General features: G+C 43.7%; 1 protein-coding gene across 4 annotated transcripts in view; it reads right to left on the bottom strand.

The window, feature by feature from the left end:
• Positions 1-26,284, bottom strand: part of LOC125742367 (G patch domain-containing protein 8-like) — a 39,075-nt gene extending 12,791 nt beyond the window's left edge. The window contains exons 1-5 of one of the 4 annotated variants that reach the window (XM_049014285.1): positions 26,133-26,187; positions 16,818-16,895; positions 11,443-11,460; positions 8,380-8,452; positions 15-56 (exon numbers count right to left, since the gene is read on the bottom strand). Coding sequence is in view for 2 of the 4 variants with exons in the window: in XM_049014283.1 (XP_048870240.1) it covers positions 8,380-8,452; positions 16,818-16,895; positions 26,133-26,177 (196 nt within the window). In the remaining 2 variants the exon portion in view is untranslated. Of the gene's footprint in view, positions 1-14; positions 57-8,379; positions 8,453-11,442; positions 11,461-16,817; positions 16,896-26,132 lie in introns of all 4 variants that reach the window. The other 3 variants (XM_049014286.1, XM_049014284.1, XM_049014283.1) reach the window with 3 other exon arrangements.
• Between the last annotated feature and the right edge of the window lie 460 nt (positions 26,285-26,744).

Genomic DNA, 26,744 nt, shown 5'->3' with positions numbered 1-26,744 from the left:
AAAATTAAAATTACCACTAAGTTTACCATCGCCGCGACACGGCCAGGATCATACCGCTGCAAAAAAGAAACACCATATCGGTTAGGGAGGAATGCCGCTGGTGGAGCCCAATCACCGGCACTTAACGTGCAGGTGACCCAATACCTGCCCGCCACCCCGCGACAGCCGAAGACGACGGGAATGCGTGGCCCAGGTTCCCATCACCAAAGCTGCTGGTTTCGCCCAGATTCTTAGTTTCTCTCTAGGAGCACAATTTGGAGCATGATCCCAGCCCATGAAATCTGTGGAGTGCCTGCTGAACAAGGGGCACCAGAGCCACAGATTGATGGGGACGTCAGGTGCTACCACCCAGACCTGACGGCATTCAGCAAGTGCTCAGATTTCGGCTGTAATCATCCACCGCGTTGGGTGCAAATTTCCACCATGTTGCTGCATTGATTGATCACGACATATTTCAATGCAGTGGATTCAGTTAAGAGATAATTCGTGATCAGCTCTATCAATTATGGGAAGATTGTTTCTTTCCCCCTCATTTCTCCATAAATTTATATGGCCAAGTCCGGAGAAGCAGCCGACGGCCATGGCAAGGGAAGAGGGATGGAGCTCTGTACCTCTGGCTGTGCAGGGAGCTTGGTTCCACAGCTCGACAGCCACCGACACAGCCCAGCAACTCTGCCGTTACCTGAGCGAGTCACAGAGCTGCATGTAACTATGTGCCCTTACAGATGGCCAAAAGGGGGGAAGGAAGGTCTAGTACAATGGCTGACGGGTGGGACCAGGGGCCTGGGAAGTCATGAGGAATGTGTCGGCCAGGAATCTACCAATGATAACCATGGAGAGCTCCGCTCCACTAGTGGTGCATGAACAAGAAACATCTATTGAGACAACAATTGAAGGTGGCGTGGGAGATACAAGAATGTGCAAAGTAAGAGGGGGCCTATGAGGATCCATCACCTCATATAGTGGGGGAAGTTGACATGACGACTATATTTGGGGTCCTTTGGCCTTTAAAAGACCCCCGACACACCATTTAAACCAACAAACCGGAGCACCAAGCACAAGACAGGGCTCAGCAAATGAAAATGCAGTGGATTGATGCACACTGGGGCAAAATCAGTAAAATTTGTGGACAAAACCAACAATAAATTCAGATCAGAGATGTTATTTACTCAAAATCCCTAAATATCCATACTCATGTAAGTTGCCTGGACTAAGAACAAGCTGAACAGATAATGCAAAAGAAATGGATTGGTTTAAACTAGTATGTGTAAAGTGCTTAGTCAGTACTACCAAACTGTTCCTGATATTACTGCTGCATCGAGATAACTCCCCAGGAAAAGCGCAGCCATGCTCCAAAGGGATTCCATTAAGCTGTGCCTTATCAGACATATCACACGGGCCATGAGAGCACAAAATCATACATGACTAAACTGAAAAGCAGCACATAAGGCGGGTAAGCTGAAGATCTCCTGCCAACACAACCTCCACCTCTTATACGTCCATGTTAAGCCTTGGGAGAGGGACACATTTGATTATAAAGAAACACAAATATTTTGAGGCCTCTCTTGCAGTACATTCCACATTATATTCACAAACATGACTAACTCAGCAGGATACCTCTTAGCATAAACACTCAGACTAGGGGTGCTTTCCACTTTACCGAGTACCGTACTTTTGGTACTTTCCCATTTCCATTGACTTCCAGGCGAGTGCCAGTACCAAAAGTGACAACCAAGTTGGGATACATACTTTGGTACTTCGGGGTGGCACTTCAAATGCTTTGTCGTTTGGTTATGCAAACGACCTGCCTCTAAAAACAATACAGTCGCCGTCTTCAGAAAAAAAGTTCCGAACTGTGATTTTGTTGTAATATATATTGGGGTATTCATAAAGAAAAAAGGTGTTCATAAACTTCTCACAAACCCGTCTAGGAGTGATTTAAACAGCAAGGATGAAAATGATTGCGATTGCTGCATGTGCTGTCTGAGACACTTATGCAAAAGCATCAGAAGTAAACTTTAAACTGATTTTTAAACATATATTAGATAATCTATAAAGTAACTAAAATAGCAAAGCTGGCTAAGGTTTTTTTTTTCTTAAACATGTGGGTTTTACACTGGAAAAAGAAATGCTACCAGTGCCAAATGACATCACTAAGCGAGACGATGTATTTTGTACTGAACTGGAAAATGGCTGTAGTATATATTATATGGCTTGGCAATAGGCAATATCAATACGAACATGTTAGGCACATGCAATTGTTACACTGCTAGTCAGCAATATTAAAATAAGGCTTGGTGTGGCAGAAAAGTGCCCTTACTTGCAACGTAAGAATTGTATATGCATAACGATTCGATGCTGGTATTAATTTCGCATCATCTAGTCATATATTATACTACAGCCATTTTTTGAATTCGGCACAAAACACCACAAAATACCAGCCTCGTGTTGTGATGTCATCGTGTTGTGATTCGGCGCCATCACCAGTTTTTATGCCAGTGGAAAACCAACGCCTTGAAGTGCCGTACTTTCGGTACTTTCCACCTGGTGTGGTGGAAAAAGCACCTTAGATGACGCCGTGTGTCAGGTGTGCCAGCCAAGTAGGCCAAGGAGTCCTTAATGCCACAGGAGCCGCCTCCTGTAGCTACCATCGATCTCCCAGAAACAACTCTTCAGTTTTGAAGGACTGTTCTATTTGTCACCGGCTGAGAGAATTTAAGCTTCTAAGTATCTGTCCGTCTGCACTCCTCATCCCTTTTTTGGTGCTCAGCTCAGGTCCCGTTCTAACAGGGACACCGGATGAAGTTGCACAAGAGAGACGTCGTAATTCAGGGAGCGAGAGATGACAGAATCACATTAATCTTCCGGAAAAGATGTTTAAACGGCTGTCACGAGAATGATGTTACATTTGCACATCTTATACAATCCTCTTCTTTATAAAATATACTCCTCCAATGGGCGGCAGAGCATTTAGTGCTGTGGCGCCCAAACTCTGAATTTCACCACCGTCTCAATGTCCGCGAGATGTTCAATCCATTTCAACTTTTAAGCTGCAATTAAAACACACATCTTTTTCAAGAATGTTATGATACATCATCCAGTTTGTGATATTAACCTTTGATTCATCTGTTGATTTTGTGTGTGCGTGTATTGGCCGATGTATTGTAAAGTGCCCTTGAGTGTGAGAGAGGTGTTGTATAAATAAAACTTTGTGCAGAAGATTGGCCCTTACTAGCATTTCAATGTTCTCTGCAAAAGAGGGGGTAGTGAGTGGCAGTGGGTTGTTTAGTCAGTTTGGGTCTGAGATACGCTGCTGCAGCATGGGGTGGGGGGGGGGGGGTGCTGTGCGCCCTGCACTGCAGCCTGTATGTCGCAGGAGAGATGAGTGATCTCTAACTGAGCACACAGAACCTTGTATTTTTTTGTTATATTGTTATAAAAACTTGGAATAATTAGCCTCAGGATCTGCAAGCAAAATATAGAACTAGTTTTTCTGTAAAATACATGGGCAAAAATTTTGTTCCCAGAACATAGTTACATTGTTCTAGTGCTCTAGTTACATGTCCCAGATTGTGCCCAAAATGTACAGGGTACAACACTGCTATGAATGAAGAGAATAGTCCACAGCTGCTGAACAAAATTCTAACTGATCGAGTCTTCCTTTCAGAAAAGCAGGAAGGAGTAGGTGATAGCACTGAGATTTAGGATGTAAAAAACGGCTTGAAGGAGAGTCTTTTGCCCTTGCTCCTGGATAGGAATACAAACGACTTTTTTTCACTGGAACTGTACAGTGCAGTGGGGCCTTGGGTGATGGGTGATACGCATTTACAGCTAACAATGAAGGCCCAAGGCTAAGACTCCAAAATAACTACAGAGTTCACTGAATTCCCGTGCGGATCAGTCCTCAGCCGATTGTAAGGCACAGAGAAGAGCTACCGGATGCTTGGGAAATGAGAGGACCAAACCTACTTTTATAGTCACAATGCTCTTCACCAAGGAGCCAAATTCCACTAAGAAAACGCAGACAGACAGCAGAGAGAGAGGATCTGAAAAGAACTGGGTCTCCCGATGGACGCACAATGGCCGTCCTCTCATTGCGATCTGGGACAGATTCTCGCCTCGACCGCTGCGCCAAATCAAACATGCCCCAGGGGACATTTCAAGCAGACGCCTTTCAGCAGAGTCCACGGGAAGCCACCAATGACCTGAAATGCTTTGAGGAGCAAGTTTTGACCATCTGTGTTGAAAAGCATCACAAACTTGTTATTCACGGACTCACAAGGCACATGTCAACTTAAACCCAAGCTCCAGTCAAATCTTTTCCTGGTTTAGACTAATATTTCTTTCAGGTTAATTTTAAAACACAATTGCATGCAGAATAAAAACTGTGAATTAAAACAAACTAGCATTCTGTTAATGCTAATCTGCATTAGCTGCACCTCAGAATGACAGGTGGAGTGGCAAGTGTAGTAAAAAGCAGAGCAGCAAACCAAGTGATTGCTACCCTAAATGAGAGAAAACATTTTGTCCCTTTCATATTCTGTCCCAATATTCTGCCAGCTAGACTGGTCAAAAAGGGTCACAAAGAAAACAGTATAATTCTCATTAGGCAGCGCTCACTAGTCCTTGAATATTAACCCAGAGAATCCCATCTCTCAGTAAAACCAAACTGTGTCTGAATGCTGTAAGAAAAAGCATCTTATGGTGCTTTTCCACTGCCATGAAGAACTGAGCTGCATCTGAACCATAACGTGAACTGATGATTTTCCACTGTAAACTAACCGAGCCGACATGGCCTTGCTTACTAGCAGAGCCAAAAGCACGGCGAAACTGAGCTGCTTGCATCACCACCATCTGACAATGAAACATAGGGTGATACCGGCGATCCGCGATGATACTTATGGATTATCTATAGAATATAGATATATATATAGAGCGTTCGATGCTAACATAAGGTGATTGGATGATTGAGATGGTGATTCTCAGACTTGTAGTGGAGAATAGCACACAGCAAATCATGATTTTACGTTACTGTTGCTCTCCAAACCCAGCAATGCCTTTACCAAGCTGACCCTTCAGTAGTGGAAAACCGAAGTGAGCTGGAGCCGCGCTGTAACTAGTCTCTTCGCTGTACTGCTTAGTTTCTATATGCCACTGCTGGGGACTGAATGCCACCTTTCTTGGGGGGTTCTCCCTCCCGCCCCCCCCACGAGTTCCCTCTTGCAGTCAAAGGCATGCAGCTAGGCCTACTGGCATCCACATATTGCCCATAGCGTATTAATCTGGATGGGGTCTAGCACCCCATCCAGGGTGTTCCACAGTCTAGTACCCTATTCTACCTGCAATAGGCTTCAGACCCCAAGCATGCATGAATATGAACTTAAGTTACCGGAAGCGTTTGCTGTAAGACTCTTTAATTAATCTCTGTGCAGGCAAGACCTTATTACGTCTATCAAAGTATAATCCCAGGTTATATACAGGGTACATTTAAACAGATCTTCCACAGCCGTAACAGTTTAAGTCAGACCCTTGCCTAAGCACAACTAATTGTTCAGAAACCAGCAGTAAATTTACAAAATAATCAGAGGGTAGCATGAGTAAGAACACTGCTAACCTAATTTGTAGTCAGTGCTTAATCTAATTACCAGTTTGGACCAAAAAAATGCATTTACCTCACTGTGGATCTAATTAGTTGCACTAGGGGGAAAGATTTAAAAATAACCAGAGACGCAATGCACCCTTTTACACAACTTCTTTGTGCCAAGTATCACCCATGTCAAATTAAACAATTTGGCTGAACGTGCTTTAAGCACATGAGCTATTTCCATACAATATCTAAACTGTATGGAAGTACAAGATCTAGTTTTACAGCCCAACAACTGACCGCTTCAATGGTTGTTTCCAGACTTACTGGACAAAGCAGAACATTCCAGCTAAGCTATGATTTTTGATGACATGACAAGGACAAACATCCCAAAATAATAAAGGGGTAATGCGGACATATCATGATTAGCAATTTAAATTGTCCAAGTTCAGGAGCGAAGTACTTTGGGTCCTCGTAACATCAAAGTAGTAAAACCTCTATTAAAGATATACTGACACTTCATCTGCAGTTCTGCATGAAGTCCACGGTTTTTCAACCTAGTCCTTGGAAAGCCCCACACAGTTCACTCCCAGATTTCAATGCACATGCACCAGGTTCGTGGAGTTCTTGATTGCTTGAGTATTTGGTGAAGGTGGACTAGGCTGAGAAACGGTTTATTTAGTCCATCTGAGAGGAAAGATTCTTATGAGAGGTGAAAGCAAAAGTGCACGTTTGTACAAAATGAATGTTTAGTGAAAGTGGGAAGGGATACATTTTATCATCACAGGCACATTTTTGACATAACTTTTCATTTATGAGATATCAGAATTGCTCCCAGAGAAATTCCCAATAAAATGTCAATGGCGACAACTGAGCAGCAATGCATCGTGGGGATTCTGACATTTCCATGGTCTCCCATCCCATCTCAGATATAATCAGAGATAACTCTTTAGCAAAGCAACTGTGTAAAATGTCTGACAAGCCCACATTGCTGGCTGCAAAAGCAACCCAAGGCAAAGGAAGCCACGACCTTGAGGAGGAAAGGAGGGAACAGGAGGGAGGATGCAGATGGCCATGAGGAAGGGGCCTGCCAGAGTGGGTCGCTAGCCCCCAGCTTACAGAGGCAGAGGGAGAGGCTGAAAAACAGGCTGCTCTGCCCCCATTAAGAAGCACATTCTGATGCTGGAGACCTCCAGCAAGGAGGAGTGGAGATTGCGGAACTTCCATGTGTGCACTAGGGGCACCGCTGTGCAGCTTTTTAAAAACCATGTTCTGGCAGACAGTCTAATAGGATATGGGGGGCATGTGCTGGGGCATTTCCAGGCCTGATTTCAAGCACACAATCCAGTATAGGAGAATTAATAAACAAGTACTGGTTGGTACCCCACAGTAGGATTCGTTAATACATATGAAATATGAATGACATTTTACACTCAGAATTGAGATTGCACTCTCACCACTCTTGAGCAAAATATTTTTCTATTATTATTATTAGCATTACATACTATCTTTATGAAGTTAGAACAAACATAATCATTACTGAAACACTTTGCAGAACTGAAAGGGCACGCTCCAGGTTTTTAACAACCTCATTTCCAATTCCAAGAAATACTAAACATAAAACCTCACCCACTCTTAAATAAATTACCTTCAAAACAAATGCTTCTTACCACAAATTTGTTGTGTTAAATCAGAAAAAAATACACCCACACAAGCAAATGTGAACCCTTTTTCAGTACGAGTACAACTTTATTGCTCAAACAGAGGCTGCCAAAACCATGTTCCTCACAGTCACTGGAAAGGTGTTCGAGTCTAAATCATTTTGTTCTTGTTTTTCCTTTCACCTTGTCTTGCATATTAGATGTGCTTTCAAATCTGCCTCATCTTCCTGTGTACAGATCATCACATGGTGTAATGTGGTACAGTCACTTATTTATACAGCTTTTGGAAAAAAAAGGAAGCGCTTGGTTTGATGCAACAAATCTCCCTGCTAATGCAAACATGGCCGAACCACCGTCATATAGGAATGAAATCTCAAAGTGGTATGAAGTGAGACAGCAATTTAAAAAGAAATAATCATGCAGCCCTACGCCATGGTACCAATGCAGCCAGCTACTTTGGACGGCAAGCTATGAAAAAGGCGGCACTTTAATTTCCTCTTTATTGTGAAAAAGGACAGTTTTTGTCACCCTATTAAACAAAGGAGACTTTTGACCTGTAAGAATGAATCACTCTGTGCCCTGGTGCCCACCCCCAGAGGCTCTGTGAAAGTGACACACGCACGTGTGCAGTCAATGGGCGGATTGTCCAGGGAGCATCTTCCCAGTGGCACACTGAGCCCCTCTGTCTGGCTGACGAAAAGCAGCGAATCTGTACAGCTCGGCTCCAGCAAATGAGCGTTAATATCCACCTGAGAGGTCCGCTGTCGCACGCTTCAGCACGTAACGTGCTTCCCAACCTCGGATTTGGGCCACTGTGTTTATAAGGCCGCTGCATTCCCAGAACTCCCTATGCCTTCTCTTTGTGATACACCCGCAACCTACTGAGTCGGGGGCCACTGTTGGAGGTGAAGACCATAAAACAAAGACAATCCAGTGCACTGCCCCCTCCCCCCGGTAAAGGCAGTCAAGCTGATATCACCCCAAGCCATCACAACTCGGCAGGAATGGGGGATGCACATGAAAAACAAAAAAAAAGGTGACTCACAACACAAACAACAGGATGAAAACAAACGGTGAAAATAAAACAAAGAGCAGAGAAGACAGAGGAGCAGTAACATTGAACAAGGCACTTACCCTGCATGGATTTGCCCAGCCCTTGACCCAGCTTCCAGCCATGTTTCTGTAGGAGCCGGTGGCCAATATTATCCTGATGGACAGAACAGAAGAAAAAAAGACCAAAATATTCCAATAATAAGAAGTGCTTTCCCTGCAGGAGTGTACAGTACAGCAAGATTGGGAGCAGGTGACTGGAGGGATCCTAGATGGACCATCTGATTACCTCCAGCACTGTGTCAGTACAAAGCTCCGTGTGGAAAGGCATGCCAGGAGAAGACTTACATTACTCACAAAATGGGGGCGCAGTAAAGTACAAGCTTTCCCTACAGTGTGTATGGGACTCAAATCCGTTACCCTTAAACTCAGGGAAGTGACCTGACACAAGCAGACCTCAGAAAACTTAGGGGACGCAGGGAGGCCTCTAGCATTTGGGGCACACTATGTGATGAGCTGTTTCTGTGCAGGCTACAAAGAGGACCACAAATGCAAGTAAACTTTGAGAAAGCAAGTTGGGGGGGGAGGGTGGGGGAGGCGGAAGACCACTACCGGCAGTTTGATTCCAACACGTTCGGTTATATATGCACGTGAGACATATATAAACCTATCCGGAAAGTACAGAGACACAGAACAGAGCGAGATCTTGCATAGACATTTAGATAGAGGAAGTCCAAGCTGGTGGTGAGACCATAACACAAGAAGCACCATGTATATATGCAGCAATCACGAGAGTAAAGGCGCCCAGTGCAACCAGTGCCACCAGTACAACCAGTGCAAGTGTGTGCATGGGTGAATGGGGAAGGGTGGAGGCTGCCTTCAGCTTGGAAAAAAAAAATGTACTAGTTTGATAAAAGTTACTAGTAGTAGTACTAGTACAGCAAATATCACTCAAAACAAGCCGTGGAATGTGAAACGGCCTCAGCTAAAACAGAGGATGACATTAAAACAAGCAAAAATTGGAAAGAATAATAAATGAAATAAGGAGAAGAGCCAATCATTATAAATTAATTCCAGGCTCATCAATTATCCGGTGGGGGGTAATTTGGGTGGGGTGGGGTAGGGTGAGGGGGTGTTTCTAGAAAGAAATAAATGCAATTTATATAAAAAAAAAAAAAAAAAACATGCAAATTTGGGCTAGTAAAACTGGTGCTAGTCAGCTATATATTAGGCATTTTGTACAAATGGACAGGAATAAAAATCACTGAGTGTGACATGGAATGAAGGATGAGCACGAGCAGAGGGTGGCGAGCTTGGCAAGAGGCCTCTAGACGCAGGGTTAGTATGAAACAGGCAGGGCCACGTTAGTGTGCATGAGGACGCATCACATACGGCAAGCGCGCTGCCCCCCCTCGCTCCACATTCGCCATCCACACGCCCCTATGGGACTCACGGGATGCTGGGCCCGGAACAGTGACCAATCCTCACAGGGTGCAAGATCTAGCCTAACCTCACTGATTCACAAATCACCGCTCCTCTGAGGTTCACACACACACACACACACACATATATATATATATATATACCAAGTAGGTCACTGTTCTGGGCAAGACCCCTTTTTTTGTAAATTTTCAGGAAACCGATAATAAAACAGGAACAAAACTTAACCAGCAAGCAAATATGGGAATCCTGGGATCCAGCTACACAAATGAAAAATGGACAGTTTTAAAATTACTAACAGGAAACATTACAAAAATATAGCATAAAGCAAATGAGTAATTTGCCTGTTTGCTTAAATGAGTCATGCACCACATACCCTTTTCGCGTCCAAGGAAAAAATAAGAATCTTGTTTAAAATGTATAATGTTTATAACCAACTTTTTACAGAATACCCACAGAATATAGCAGTGAGAATGCTTACATGCTGTCTCAGACTTAATCCAGTGAGTACAGTGAGGCTTGGCACTAGGAGTATGACAGCTATAAAGGTAACTGGTGCTTAGAGAGAGGTCAGTAACAAAAAAAGCTATAGGTGAACTGGTCCAGTGGAGAACCGGAACAGAAGGCTGAAAAACACCCCGATTTGATGTCCAATTAGCATTGTGCTGAAGGCAGCCATCGCTGGTCTGGATTGGTGCTGCACCCAGTGAATTTCACACAAGCTGCTGTGTGTGAAGACCAGCCTCTTCCTTCATTCCACTATCAAGCAGCTGCACTTAGACCTCCTTCAGCAGCTGTCAGCTTCCTTCACATTAAATCGCCTTCCTATACAGAGTGATATCTGGGATCTGAAGCACTTACACCATGCGTGGCTTTTATTCTACACAATTTAGCAGTCTCAAATGTTACTTCTTATCATTTTAATGTAAGTATATCCTGTTCCATATGGCAGGTCATTGGTTTGATGACAGTCTTTTTGGTGAGCGGGGTTTCATTTTTTTGAATTTATTTTTATTGACTGGCATTTAATCCCTCATCTACTCTCAGAGAGGCTCTCAAACTGTTAAATATACCGCTGAACTGTGCACTCAGCTCAAACAACTCGCTGTGAAATGGTTCTCTGCTTCACACTGTATACCGTTCTCTCCATTTCAGACAAACAACCTCAACCTTTTAGCTTCCGTACATTTGCAGAGATTATTAAAATATATAATTCTGTAATGGTCTCCAGCTTCAGCTTCCACTCTATAAAACCAAGTACTGTTTATGTGAAGCAGTTATATATAGGCTGTACAGAACTCACACAAGCCTCTGAGGATAAGCACTACCCCTTAAGGGTAAGCTCTACCGAGCAGTAACACAAACACAGACCGTACTCGGGCCTTCTGTGACGTTTGCTTCACTGGACCGTTCCCATCACACTGACACACAGTGGAAGGTTCCCATATTGCTTTCGGTTTACAGATCTCTCATTCCTGTAATGGCGGAGCAGGGGTAGCAATTATTTTAAAAATAAACAACCCATTGCTAAAATGGAAAACAAGGGACAAAAACACGGAATTCCTGAGATCTGATTGGACTAGAGGCGAGGGGGAGGGGTGGAGACAGCGCGCCGTGCCGAACAAACAGATGCACTAAACAGACAGATGAAGCAATACGTCGATTCCAACAGCAGTGCAAGTGGAGGGAAAGCAATTCCATACGAACCTGGCTTTAAAAACTGGGCTGTCAAAAGAACAGTTACATGTAACACAATGTAAGAAATTGTCCAGAAACTAAGGTTTTTAAAGCTATCACATTTTGTCTTTTCCCTACTTTCTTGCTTGAAGAAAGGAAACTAAAAATAAAATAAAATAAAGAGGAATTGTGCAACAGGAACGCAAAAAGCATTGTAACAAGTATATTTTGATTGCCTTAAGCGTAGCCATAAAAAAAGAAACTTTTGCAATTTCAAAACTACTGTGCTGTGCTTTTGCTCTATGGGGGGGGGGAGTTACATTACAGAGGTTAAACCAGAGATGTTGAAAAGAGAAAGAGAGAGAGAGAGATATACAAGGCTGGCATCGACATGGCCTCTAGTGAGAACTGCAAGGGTGGGACGGTTAGAACTTAGGCGGGCTGAGGGCGGGTTGAATAAATTCAGGCACAAATCCATGATGAAACAATCCAAACTAACAGGAATAAGATCCTCTCTGTGCATTAGTTGAGTTTTAAACACCACCCCCAGGCTCTTGTAAATGTCTTCGCTCTCTAAACACCTACCGGTAACAGATACCATCAACTGGCCCCAAACATGAGCAATAACATGCAGTCAAAACAGAGGCTTCTGTAATAATGCCTGCTTCCTTCAGGATAATGCAATCAGGCCCAGAGCTCACCTGATCTCTCTGGGGCCCCTTCCAAAGACCGGAGACTTCCCACAAACTGTATTACAATGAGGAGAAGGAATCCTCTGGCTTCATGGTCATTTAAAGTGAGCAAACTAAATGCAAACTTTTCACTGTACAACTCCCAAACCTACGCTGAATGATGTGCAATATCGTAAACCCATGCAAAGGAAAACGCAATGTGACTTTTACCAGGCAGCCACCATAGCCAGCTAAACTGTCCGTCATAAGCACAAGCATAATGGCACAAGACCTAAAGGGTGGGTCTAAAGCCACCTTTAACTATGAAGAACTAAATACTGGAGGTGCCCACAGGTTTAGCATGTAGCAAGATGCCAGATGGGAAGCTGAAGATGACCCGATACACCATGTGGTAAGGAATCCCGACTAATGGTGTCTCAACAGCCCCCCAATCCCCACCAGGCACAAACCAACAACCAAAACTCTGACTAATTCTTATGGGTAGTGTCTTACGGGTAATTCAAAATCTTACTGGCCAAGGCTAAAAAGAGGTTAAAACAAGATTTTCCAAAACTGAGTGTGGACCTTTTCTCTAGCAATTTAGCAAGGTTTACAGTTCAGTCTTAGTGTTGACAGCCTGGTGCATCATTCAGGAGAAACTGGTCACATTAATTTAGCAGCAGGAGCCACAAGCACGCATTCAGCAGTCAGTGCTGGTCAGAAAGTGATCTTCGTCAAACTGTCCTGAAACCCCATGACAATATCAGGACTTTACCAAGTGACAGGATGCGGTGACAAACACCAGCCTCTAGAACATGGTGTCGCTACAGGAATAACAAGAGAATAAAGCGACAAGCAGCAAGCAGTGAGCATTGTCTCTGAAGTCGAGCCAGAGAACAAGGGGTTTCTGGCTGCAGCCAAGCAGAACAAAAATTGCATGTATAAACAGCTTAATGGCAGGAATCCAGGACCAAGAACTCGAAACAATCTATACCTTAATCGAATTAAAATGTTCAACACAAAGAGTGAACATCTGCATTGTCTCTATGATCTCTGGATGATTTCACCCTATAAACATCTCCATCTCCCATACGGAGGGACTGCACACAATAAAACATGCAAAGCCTTCCAACAATAGACTGCAGTGCAAGCATTCTCTGCTTATAAGTAAACATGCAACTTTCCAGCAGGTTAATAATAAGCAGCTCGATCTATAACTGGCCTAACAGAACTACAAGGCAAACACGGACCATTACAGAACTCCGATCCAACGGAAGTCATGGCACACTACCCATTTTGTCATACTTCTCGAAATGTGCCCTGATGCGACATCCCACCCCCGCCAACCCACAATGAGTCCGTCATGTCCTCAGAGTCTCTCGGCTGGGGTTCTGCTCTGCTCCTGGGGGGCGAGGACCTGGTGCCCATGGTGATGTGCTTCTTGGAGGGGTGGCCTGAAGCTGCCCGCTGTATATCTCTCGCAAAGAGGAAAGTGAGTGGAACTGTACGCTACCCAGTTAAACATGCAAGGCAGAGATGTTAGAGGTGAAATTAAAAACAAAATTAAAACAGGTCCCCAGAGAGGAGCACAGACCTCTAGCTGCCAACGGATCACGCACAATGAGTGGCGGGAAGACGAGGCGGCGAGCGGCACCGGCGGCACACACAGCTCCGTCTCGTGCACGCGCGCACACACAAACACACGCGCCCCCAGCCATGGCAGCTGTCACTCGGTGAGCCTCCATCCCCAGACCCCAAAAGAGTCTGTCCAGAAACACCCCCGCTGTGCTGTCGCCAGCCCTGAGCACTGCAGAAGTTGGCGCTTGAGGTGCTTCCCAGCTTTAACGGGAATGAGCCATAGGTGCCCGTTTCAGCAGGAATGTCATCATAGGGACGCTGCTGATCATCCAAAGGCTTCCTGCTCCTAGCTTCCACTTTCTGGATTTTGTCATCCCTGCAGGTTTACTAAGAGGCGCCAACAGGGCGTGACGGGGCTGGTGACAACTGCCAGTCAAAGCTCAGGACTCCCAGATTCCCCCCACCCCCAACTCAGAGCTACATGTCGCGGCAACATTCAGACAATAACGCAGGAGCAAAGGTGGCTTCCGCTGGCCGATCAGGCCACCTCCCTCTCCACTGCCCTCTCTCCAAATGTGGAAAATTTGCCTTTGGGCCTGTATGGGACCTGTTTGTGGCCAAAGGGGGGGGGGGGTGTGCAGCTCTGAAGATTAGGAGTGCGTGCCTGTGATCTGAGGGTCCCTGGTAGGCTCATTCTGCTGTTGTGGCCTTAGCCCCAGGGACACAGCCTGACCCTGCTCTCTGATTTTCAATTGCACTGCACTTTGGACAAATGAATACGATAAATAAATGAACGTACTATGTTGGGAGATTGAGAAAGAGTTACCTACTGATGAGCCTCGATTGCAAATAACGTCGCTGCAGTTATTACCAGTTCGGCTCACTCATTCTCTTTTTCAAAGCATTGAGTTTAATATACAAATAACCAAACAGTAGAAAATTAGTTCCCTAAACTGACACATTTTCTCTTGTTCATTTCCTTCAATAATTGAGGAACATTAAAATCCATGACTTAACATGCAGTAATTCTTTGAGATACCCAAGCCAGGTGCCTTTAATGGACTGACCATCACCCTACAGTAGTGAAACATCATGGTGTGCTTCTGGTTGTGTAGACAGCACACCAAAAGAAAAAGATTTGTTGACTGATTTTCATGCTAGTCTCAAAATCACTTCTTGATACATGTTTAACCTGAACAAAACTCTACGATTTAGGGTTTCATTATTTGGTCTTGCCAAATTTGTACCATGAACTACCAGATTAACATTTAAGCCTGAAATTGGGAGACCTAAAAAAAATCAATTTTAACATCCCTCATTAAAATTTGAGGTACGCTGACTGCGCACACACACTCCAGTGGAGCACCACTACAGTGGATAACCCCAAATAAAGAAAGTTGAGCAAACATTGTCATGATAATCTGGAAGAGGACTGCTGGACAAGGATGCATGCTTTAGTTGAACCTTTTAATTTACTGAAAGTTCACACTGGGGGAATAGCAGCACCTTCTCTTTTGTGACAGGTACAGGGTGAAATCAACATGGAGAGGGGAGGAGGACCTGAGGCTCCGGCCCAAAGAACTTGTTTGCCTTGATGCCTGGGAGAGGAGCTGCCTGCGATATTATCCAAGCGCCTTGTCAGCAAAACAAACAAAATAAACAAAAAAATGCAGTTCCAGTTGCACAAGCACCATGCCAGCACAGGACGACAGAGGGTACTGTACACCGAACCACTGTGTCAAACAGGAGGAGGAAGAGGGAGAGACAGACAGAGGTCAAGAGAGGACAAAGAGGAGTTGGAGAGCAAGAGAGAAAAGGTGAGAAGCGTTACAGGAGACCCTAGGAGATACAGGAGAACAGTAAAGCAAGAGCGTGCAAATACAAACCGGGTCATAGCTGCTTAGCTAATTGGGGCCAATTTGCTGCAGGAGAGAAATGTCGAACACCCCAAGTTGTGTACAATACAAGAAATTTCCGCCGTCACTCTCCCATTCAGCGCACACACAACCTCTAAAATGACTAGTGCACGCACACGTGTGAACAACCTAGGGACAAAACGACGGGCCCACACACTCTGCATTCACCCAGCCTCTGTCTGGAGTGGATATTGTGTCGGGTTTTTTAAAGTTACACTGAACCAAACAAGGCAATAAATAAAATGAATAAACTGACAGATCATGCAAATATTTAAAAAGCAGGGGGACATAAAACGGAACCGTAAAATGTACTTATATTTGTTACAGAATTGAACATAAGCGAGCGCATTAATTCAACTGCTGTCCAAGCAGACGTCCTGCAGTGGCTAGTGTCAGCAGAGACTGAGAAGGACATGCTATAATTACTGCAGCATGAGGACAGCAGGGGCACAGCCTGGAGAGGATCAGGAAGGGGGGCGGGGGGCGAGCTAACAGCTAACCCACACTGCCTCTGCAGATGAGTCTTCTTAGTGGAGCTTAATCTCCTTCACAAAAGCATATTCACTACTTGGGCAGGGAAGAGTGGCAGTTTTGTTTGGCAAACATCTGACTGAACGCAGACTATTGGCAACTTCATGTATCCAGGAAGGGGAGCCTGGCTTTGGTCATGAGGTGAGTGGAATTCATAAACAGATCTTGCCTGGTCTGAAAGCGGGCGGCTGGCCTATCGACGCAGCCGTGCTCGAGAAGGCCCTGTCTGCACCTAACAACTGGCTATTTGTACTGCCGTGTTCCGGGGATCAGGCGGGCCTCAGTTTGCCACAGCTGAGGCACCAAGCCTGGCTGAGTTCTCAGGCACACAGGCACTCACTATGCACTTATTTCTCAGTTTGGATTCAGTTTGTCCCAGAACATTATCCACTCGACAGGTTCTTTCATTTCCCCAAAGGTCACCTACTAGCAGAAAATAAGGTGATAAGAAGAATGTTTTTTCTTTATGAGCTACCTGAAGAAATTATCTGAGACTGAAATAGAGAAGATGGAAAATACATGAAGGGTTTAAGGAGGTATGTTGACAAAAGGCCAGTGCATGACATCTTGTCTGTTTGTGTGTGTGTGTGTGTGTGTGTGTGTGGGGGGGGGGGGGGGGGGGGGGTCCTGTACAGCCAACCATCCATCTGCGCACACACTGTCCACAAGCAGCTTGCTCCGACAGCCTGAGCAATCAGCGCATCCTTACCGATTCTATGGGCTTGTCCAGGGATGCCTGCTCCAGTTCCAGTTGACCGTCGTCATACTGATCAAAGTGATTTCCCCCCTGCAAGGCAAGCGAGACAGCAGTGTCAACGTAGAATACAGCACCCAGACAGAACAGGGCTCTACTGGAGAACGTCACCCTGGAAAACATGGGCCAGCCTGCCCAGACTGCTTTGTGCATGCAAACGTACATGCGCACATAGTCTCAAGTTTGCATTTTCACATCCCACACAGTGAGGTGACTGCTTCCTGAAAGGGAGACCAGCATTTGACACTGTGGGGGAGGGAAACTGATTATTGTACGAGTGCTTTCATTAACACTGCTGCAGCTGCAAGAGCTTGAAGGACAGAGACGTACTGCGACAACAGCAATACCCTGCTCATCTGTCCCTCCACTGAAGCCTCGACCAACTCACAGTGTTACTGTAAACCTGCAGCTATACGTGAAGGTATCCAAGCCAATAGAAAGGCACCAGGTCCACCACTCTCATATGAACACTGAGTAATAGCTGGCAAATTGACCTTGAGTATTTGTTTATTGGAAGGAGCTACCAGCATTGGTTGTAGGACACAGAGGGGGGTCAAACATTCATTAACTACAGACATATGCCTCAAAGGGGCAAGCAGACACTGTGCCACCTCAGTCACTTGTGGGAGAATGCTTCAGAGATCATGGTATTTCAGCCAATGACAGTACCACCAGTATAGTAGTGCGTCCCCTAGTGAAAAAAGGTCACTGGGGGTTGAAAATACTTCCATCACACTGCTGACTGCACCCGGGCTACTGAAGTTTCGCATCACTTAAACTGGAGGCATGCAGCAGCTCAGTTAAGATAAAGCTATCAGATAGTGTATTTTTAAAGAGTCACAGGACGCCACTGCAGGCTGCGTGACTAGTATGTACTCCAGCTCATCACAAAGACAGAGACCTTAGGAAGCAGCGCTTCTCACGCTTCATCACAGCCAAATACTCCCTGAATTCAGGGGTCTGTTGGCACAGCGACCCGCCAAAAACTTTTCCCACAGTTTTACTTTAACACCTTTATCGCAGTCATACTAAATGGCCAAAAGTTCACACACAGGGCCTCCATCTGGATATGAGATGACTTCCTCTGGGGTACCAGAACTTGACTACTATCACACTAATATAATTGGACCAAAAAAAATGATATTTAATTGAGACAGGGAGATGGAGAGACGGATGGATAGATAGATAGATGAATGAGTGGAGTGGGAGGAGTAATTTCATACCAAATCTAAATTCAAATTCAACAAGCAGTTTAACCTAAATTTAAAAATAATATACCCATTTATAACCATTCCTCCCAGTGTGAGTTGTGGGGGGCTCTGTAGCCTACCATACACAACACAAGGCACAAGGCAAAAGATATACACTGCACAAGACGCCAGTCCATCACAGGGCATACATACATGCTTACATGCACACACAATCATACCCTATGGGTAAGTTAGCGACTATAGTCTGCCTAACTGCAAACCCACGGCGACACGGGGGGAAGCATGGAAAGTACACTTGGAAAGTTACACTTTTCAGAAACTCCAGCAATGCATATTTTTGCATTTAGAACAAAATAACCCTTTGATCTACATGCTGATGCTCCTCTGTGGACCATGATTCAGTCAGACCCTGCTTGAGCAGTCTGTTCAACCATTAGGTAGACGGAGTGTTCCAGGGGCATACAATTTGTTTATGGATCAGCAGTACTGCTAAAGGCTGGGTGTTTCCTGTGCTGGATGACTGACGCGCACCCAGCTGATGCACTGCTATCAGTTGAGCCGATGCCCCTGCGGCAGTCGATCGTTGGTCATCGATTCCTTTCCACCAAACCAAAATGCTATGTAAAATTGTTTAGAAACACAGCATTAGAAAAAGTTTTATTTTGGGTTCTCTCTTTTTGGGTGATGTAACCTTACATACCATTGGAAATCCCACTCAAATGACCGTCAGCTAGACTTGATGTCCGGTGGGTGAGGAGTGGAAGGTCACTGTAGGATACGGGAAGATTCGGTTGTGCAAAGGGAAACATAAGAAGGCTGTGTGGCCAACTAAGCATGCGCATGCCGCTTATTACGGAGCTTCTGCGAGCCCGATGAATGGAAATGCAGCCCTCCCCCACCAAGGGATTAATCTCCTGCAGATAAAGTACATGCAGATAGCCAGTCAGGATAGCTGACGGAAGTGCCTGTATGCGGGTCTGGAGCAGTGCCATTCTGAGCATGCTCATATTCAGCACAGGAAGCTGGACTTAAATAAATAATGACAAAAAGACAGACAGGATCACATTCTTATATTTGCTATAACAAAATCTTAATGTGACTCACTTTAAAAATCATTAGGGTTGTTCTTTGTTCTGCTAAGAGAGTTCACAGTGGTGTACTGCATGCAAGGGCAATTTCCCTGCTCAAACACACCTACTAAACCAGGCAGTTTGCTGGTGAGCTGAATAAGGTGCATTTCAGCAGGGAAATCTGCAAACCATGTTGCACTACTGGCCCTCCAGAACTGAAACCGGGCAATATTTAGATTTAACGCAAATTCGAGTCTAACTTGAGACAAAACAGATGTTGGTTAATTTAGAGAATGAGATGCATTCATTTCACTAATCTGAAGCGTTTTCCTATTCTACTTGCATCCACACAAGCATTCTTTCATGCAGCGTTTAAACACCTATTCGCAACTCGAATGCTCTTTATGCAATTCATCTTTCAGATGCACAGCACAAGACTAAAAAGTAAAGCATGTCACGACCCATTGAACATAAATATTCCAACCTAAATTAAAAGAAAATTATTTTAAATATGAGATTTATGGCTTTCAGTTTTCCTCCAAGTTCCTTTATTTCCAGTGTTGACAAAAATGTAACTACACCTCCGTCCTTAGAGGGACCAAGCCAATACCTCTCCACAGTGGGTCAGAACTGGCGTCACAGGCAGGATCCAAACAGCATCTGTGACTGGAAAACAGTCTGATGGCAAAGCACATATTCCCAAAGAAAGAGCCCTTCTCTGGTGTGGGACACGCTGACCTTTACTGGTATCAGGAGCTCACAAACGAGTGCATGCTCAGACATACCGATTTGCCTCCCACGGCTACCTAAAATCAAGCAGTCACAAGCTTCCCCCCAGACAGCTGTCACTGGTCCCACCACCACCATAATGGTCACTCATTTGGTTGTGACCTACACACATTTTACACAGCCAACGTGACGCAAATAAAAAAAAAATAAAATTAGATCAGCATCAGAAAACTGAGGTTACAAATGGTGGAAAAAAAAAAGTCCGAAAACCCATTTCCCACCAAAGATGGGATATTTCTTAAAAAATATCAACTACCCATGATCCACAAGTATGATGTTTTCCATGAGACCAAAGATCATTGCTAACTCACTGCTCTGTCACTCTGCCATTCTGAAAAGCAGAATAGGAAGAAACTGCACTCCGATTCAATTATGCTAGTGCAGCTCCATAAACGGCCCGTTACAGCCATGTTCTTCAAACTACTGACTTGTGAATGTGTTTCTTCAACCATTTATTTTGCTGGCATTCATTTGCACTCCAAAAACATTGAGCGGGATAAGGGTGCTTTTAAGAAAAATACATGTACATGCCTTGATAACAAAAATAAGCTAAAGCTGGGCAACAAACTAGTTACAATTATTAGAGTGCTTGCGCACAGTATAGCAGAAATACTTTAAGGGTGTGAGGGAACAATACATAAAACTGGGATGATCAGCCGCATAGCCCAGGACACAGGACCTTCTTCCTGTATTTACATTTATTAGACACATCTGACCAATAAGCAGAATGAACGTTCTCATGTGGTTTGTAGTGGTGCATAGTTGCCTCGCTTGGATTTTTCTCTGTGTAGCAAACTGAAACAAGGGGAAGACCCTACAAATTTACAAACTCATCAACTGATTTGGACCAGAGAAAATGAACTACAGGGGTGAAAACGCTCCAAGTTTGTCGTGTTTATTAAAGGTAAACTGAGGACCATGCATTAAGTAAAAACACTGGTTCAATGGTGTATATTACGCATCTGGAGCTGGATGGGACCACCTGCTATTCACAAGAGCCAGATTATAAAGAAGGTATTTAAGCAGCAATGGACACTGCAAATGGAGAAGGGCTGGGATAAAAGGAGTGAGGAAGGGGAGACGCAAGGGACACAACAGTCTTTAAACTTATCCCTCACTAGTCCCTCCTTACAAATGAAAAATGCACATGCCCAAAAAAGGGGAAGAGATGGGGTGGGGGGCAGTTAGAACCAGAGTTGCATTACAAAGCCTAGCTCAGTTCTCACCCGATACAGAGATTCCCAGCTTGACACCATCACAATGCCCAATCTGTTAGGACTGATTCTTCATTCAGAACTCCCCTCAAGCTACACTGGGTTCCAAGTTTATTCCAGTGCCTCCTGTAGACATACAAGAGCACCACTCAGAGCGAGAGGCACGGACCACGCAGTCGCTGAGCCCCTCATTAGTGCATTTTGCTGCAATCCAGTTATTCTCATTTCCAACATGATGCTGCTGTCCCAAGGGCACTCTTGGAGCCTCCATTAACAATCTCAGAAAGCATACACCGAATTCAAATCCCAGGTGGTGACCTTGAGATTTGAACATACTTTAGAGCTGGCTACAATCAGACAGAAGTGATATAGCAGCGATACATATCCTAAGGTACCCACCTCCCCCTCCACACACACACAGATATTCAGACTTGCCTACTAACCTTCAGTCAGGCAGTGAATTACATAACACGAAGCATTTTCCCATGGGAGTCTGCTCTGAAATGTGCCCCCCCCCCTCTTCATCCTCTATCCTCACAGCCATCCTCACAAAACATCAAGGTAAACAATTGGCTCCGCCTAGTTACAGGTTCTAGTTTCAGTTCCTGCTCATCTGAGTCACATCTTCTTGAAAGTGGCACAAGGTTAGAGGAAACGGTGCGACACCAGGCAGCTTACCGCCCGTGTTCGGCACACGGCTATGTAAGGAGAGCCTTGGAGTCCTCTCTCCACAGCATAAAAACAGCTGCCAGTTCTGGCGATCGACAGTTTTCGATTCCGCCAGGGTCACTGAGGCATGAGCACCTATGCAATCATGACAAGACGACCGAACAAGTGCAATAACACACATAGGAACAAAGAAGATCGTCCCCAAGATTGCCCTTTGGATCATTTCCATAGATTCTAAACCCTTTTAAGTAAGATTAAGGATCAGAAAAATGCTTGTCAGTTAAAAAATACTTAGCAACAACACATACAAATATTTTAGCAATGCCAAGCAGAGGGGCTGTGGGTTTCTCAGAGCAGAAAGACGGGACTAGCCAGTTAGACCTGGGAATGCTATCAGGCTTCGTATCTTACGTTATTCAGCATCAGGAAGCTATACTGAAGATCCACCACTAACATGTCCTCTTTCCAAAAGCGTCTTAGAGCTACGATGACTAGAAGTCTATCCAAAGCAAGCTGAGCTAAAGCTCCTTGTGTGCCGTGTGCATTTGGGATGGTCACCCCAGTCTATTTTTTTTTAATACTGGGTTGCGGAAGACGATATACCGTCAAGGAAAAACAAACCCGTTGACCAAACAGAAACGTGTCAGACCAAAGATATGCCTGGAGTGTTTGAGTCTGACAGACCCAGAGCTCCTGCTTACGGTGGCATTTCACATTCAGCAGAGCAGTCAGCATCAACCACAAGAATTTGTGCTTATCGAACTGAACTGCTAAACTTTCCATCCTTTATTTGAATTTTATGCTCATTGCATCACACGTTTGAGTTTCTGATATTTCTCTGAGTATTGTGCTTGAGTTGCACGAAGACTAACTCCTGGTGTCATAAGACCACATATCAAATGAATTGCACTAAAATCATCTTTAAAATTAAATTAAAAGTAAAATAAATACATAAAAAAACACTACCATAGAGAGTTAGAGACAAATTTTAGTTCTCTTTATTTACGTTTTTTTTTTTTTTAAGTTTTTTTTCCCCTGACACTTTGGCATACATTGGTTAACTGCATGTACAAGTATTAAAAGGAACTGATAAGTTGGTTTTTGGGGGGGGGGGGGGTATAACCAGTTCACATTTGACAAAATGTTTTGATAACAACTGAGATAGAAATAAGCAAACTGAAAAATGAGCAAAAACATTAACGTCCCAAAATCATGAGTTTAAAAGAGGGGAAAAAACAAAATAAATAAAATAAGAGCTAATATCATCGAAACAAATAATGCAATGCTGTGTTACAGTCTGACCTAATTCAAGATTAAAACAAAATTGTATAACTTGTTTTTTTATATGACATAGACCTTGCCCAGGGCTAACAAATAAAGGGGGAAAAAAATACATTTAAAATAACATGTTTACACTGCACATTTAACAGACCAGAAGTGTAAACATGGTATTTTCATGCTTTAATATATCTATGCCCAGATGAATAGTTTTAGATATGGAAACATTGTTGCATTTTAACATAAGATGGTGGAACCTGGGGCAGCACCAAGCGAGCAAACTACACCTAAAGTCTGTATCGAAACTGTGTCACTGCTCTTTTTATCCATCAGAAACTGCAGTCGAGGTAGGGGATGTTGTTGCTCCAGCGTACTGAATACATAGTGCCAACAACAGAAGCCTGTGTTTTCTGCCCGGACTGCAACAGTTGCTGCCAATTAGTACAGGACAAGGCAGGACAGCATGTGAAGCACAAATGCGGTACTGTGCCCATTTAGGCTTAGATCACAATAATGATGAGTAGTATAACCCAAGCATCGACAAACAAAATGTACTGCTGGATGAGAACACAAAAGCAACTGTTTTTCAGGTCTTATGCTCAACACAAACATCAGAATCTGATCAAATTCGAAGCTGGAACATTTAATTTAAAGTACATTGGCTTGAAGTTTTAGGAATGAGGTCACCTAAATGCCCCAAAGCACACAATATTTCTTCAGAACGTACACCGAAGTAAAAATTCACCCCAAGCTTTTTGAGAGGCAAATATCTAGACATATTTCAGCTCATCTCAAATTTACATCTTAATCTGACAGATTAAATCTCTCTCCTACCAGTCATTTCAAATTTAGATAAAAAATTATATGACAAAAAGTGCACACTTCCCAAAAAGTAAATAATAAAAATGTAAGCAACAGATGAACATCATTAAAATAAAACAGTGGGCAGTGGTGGCTTAATGGTTAGGGAAGCGCACTTGTAATTGAAAGATTGCTGGTTGGAATCCCTGCCCTGCAAGGCACCACTGAGGTACCCTGAGCAAGGTACCACCCCCAGGCACTGCTCCCCGGGCGCTGAATTAGTTGCCCCTTGCTATGACACGATGTCACATACGGGTTAAATACAGAGGACACATTCCGTTGAGTGCTGTAGTGCGTCAACAATGACCACTGATCATTAAATTACTTTCATTAAAAACAGATGTACATCAGTTATTCCAAAAATGATCACTTTCAAGAGGACCACACACCTTTCTTCACAGGTAAAGACAGGCCTCTTAATGCCATCATTGGCAGAAGGAAAGTCCACAGAAATTGATTCTAAGTCATTTGTCAGTACCCTTCTCTATGCATTGGTGCAATCGGCAGCTATGACACAGAATGGCACATATGTTTCTGATGTTCTCCATCAGTGAGGTTAAGCTCCAGGACCAGGGACACAACACAACACATAACTCAAACTCAAAATAAAGGTATACATTTTTTATTCCTTTTCAAGTTGTCTCCTTTGGAAATACTGAATCTAATGTTTGACAGAAGGCTGCATTACATACATTTTTTTTCTCTGATAAAAACATTCACCCCCATTGCCAAGAGTGGCAAGAAAAAAATGGCCAGTCCGTAAAGCATAAATAAATTCCCAGCATACAAGCTATGGCTGCTTGACATTAACGGGACAATAATGACAAGTCTAAATTCCCTTTCAAATTGTGAGACATTAACAAATTAGGGAGCAGGCAGCTGTAAAAACAAGACTACAAATAAGCAAGGAGGCAATGCCAGTACCCACAGAGCATTCTGCGGGCAGTTCAAATCACATGACGATGTGAACATTATGCAGAGAACGCTGCTTTCCAACACAGTGACAGAGAGCTACCTACTTTGGACATTTCACAGCTAACAGAGAGGAAAACGCCACCCAAACTGATCCACCTGCACCCCTAGAAACAGTTTAGTTCATTCTTACAGGGTAAATCTTGGACTGAGGAGAACTCGAAATCCCATCTAATTGTTAACCACACTTTATTTCGACCTTAAGACACTAAAGATTTTAAACACATAACGCTCGATGCACGGAATTTACTCAGTAATATTTACTAATCATAAGAAGTGTTGCTTTTTACTATTCAAATGTTTAGTGGAAACTGACCATTTGTAATGCATCAAGCCAAATAACCTTGTCTGCCTTTTACAGAACGACGCTACGCTAAAGAAATAATCTACAAGAAAATAACTTGCTCAGTTTTCAGACAATTGACACAAACGTGCGATTGTATCATACGTGTGACAGAGGGTACGAAAGTGAGACGTTTTATAAGAAGCGATATCAAACAAGTCAGCAAGGACGACCTACAACCGGAAGACCTAGAGGTTCATCCAAGCTAACCAGACAACTGAGAAGTTAAAGTACTATTAACAGCACTTATATTACTACGTCAATAAAAGAGTCACCTACATAGAAGCAATAGACCAGAACGGGCTACAGAACAGTGTGATCGCGCAGTTAATGGCTAGAAACAGGAAGATAACCGAGAATACGACAAAAAGATCGACCAGTTTTGAGCGGACAATCAGCCAGCGAGGTATAGCTCAGAAAACGGCCTGGCGGTGAGGGCGAAAGGGGGACGGCCGCTGCAGCTCCCCGCTTAGCCAGCCCGCTAAACCGCGAACCCAGTGAGCAAACAAGGCTAGTATTAGACATATGTGTGCAAACATTATTATTATTATCGTTATTATTATTTAATAATAAATAAATATTTAACAATAATAATATTTGTGACATACGCATAAAAAAATAAACACCCAGCTTTACATAATATTAGACAGCCAGAAAGCTAACTAGCTAACTATCTCCCTGACTAGTAAGTTGCAATTGCTTTTTAACATACATACACAGTAGAAAGATGGGACAAGAATGTGTGTTAAACATCGCGACTAAATGACAAACAGGTTTTCGCTGGATATCGTAGTCAAACCCCTGCACAGTGTGAAATATGATTTTCAAAGACCCACACTAATTCCTCCAAATTGCCCGTTTACCTGGAAATCACGATCTTCGTTGAAACGGGAGAACCTGTCGGCCATTTTCCCGCAGCAGCTTTCGTCCGCGTTAAAGTCAAGCTGCGTCCGAGCTAGCGCTGCCACTGTCGGAAACGCCCTGCTGCAGCTCGCGGCACACAGTGAAGCCCAATCGAGACCTCGGGATCGTTTAATTGACGTGATCCTTCAGCCAATCGCTATGTCAACGACAAAAACATACGCACAATTTTTCAGATTGCAATAATTCTTGTCTAATCCCCACATCATTTGAAGCCTTCATCTCTCATTTTACCATTACAGCTTTTTAAAATAGCATGTAAACGCGACACTTAATATGTTAAGTTTTATTAAACGATACACCTGCAGGATGGTTTAAGGTACTTAAATATTTAACACGTTATGAATTCAGATAATTGCATCAACAGTGCAAATGTCATCTCATAATTCTTCACTAGTATTTAAACAATCCCTCAAAAAAAATTAAATTGTAACGTTGTGGACAATAATATTACAACCCATAAATCCAATAAACTTACACGCATTTTAACCCAAACGTAAAGCATTATTTTCTATTTTCAATTATGTTCTTATAATTTTGAGAGAATGCGTGAG

Source organism: Brienomyrus brachyistius, chromosome 5 (assembly GCF_023856365.1).
Source record: "Brienomyrus brachyistius isolate T26 chromosome 5, BBRACH_0.4, whole genome shotgun sequence".
In the NCBI taxonomy this organism is placed as follows: domain Eukaryota; kingdom Metazoa; phylum Chordata; class Actinopteri; order Osteoglossiformes; family Mormyridae; genus Brienomyrus; species Brienomyrus brachyistius.
Note: the sequence above shows the minus strand (reverse complement) of the source record. Positions and strands in the feature narration are given on the sequence as shown.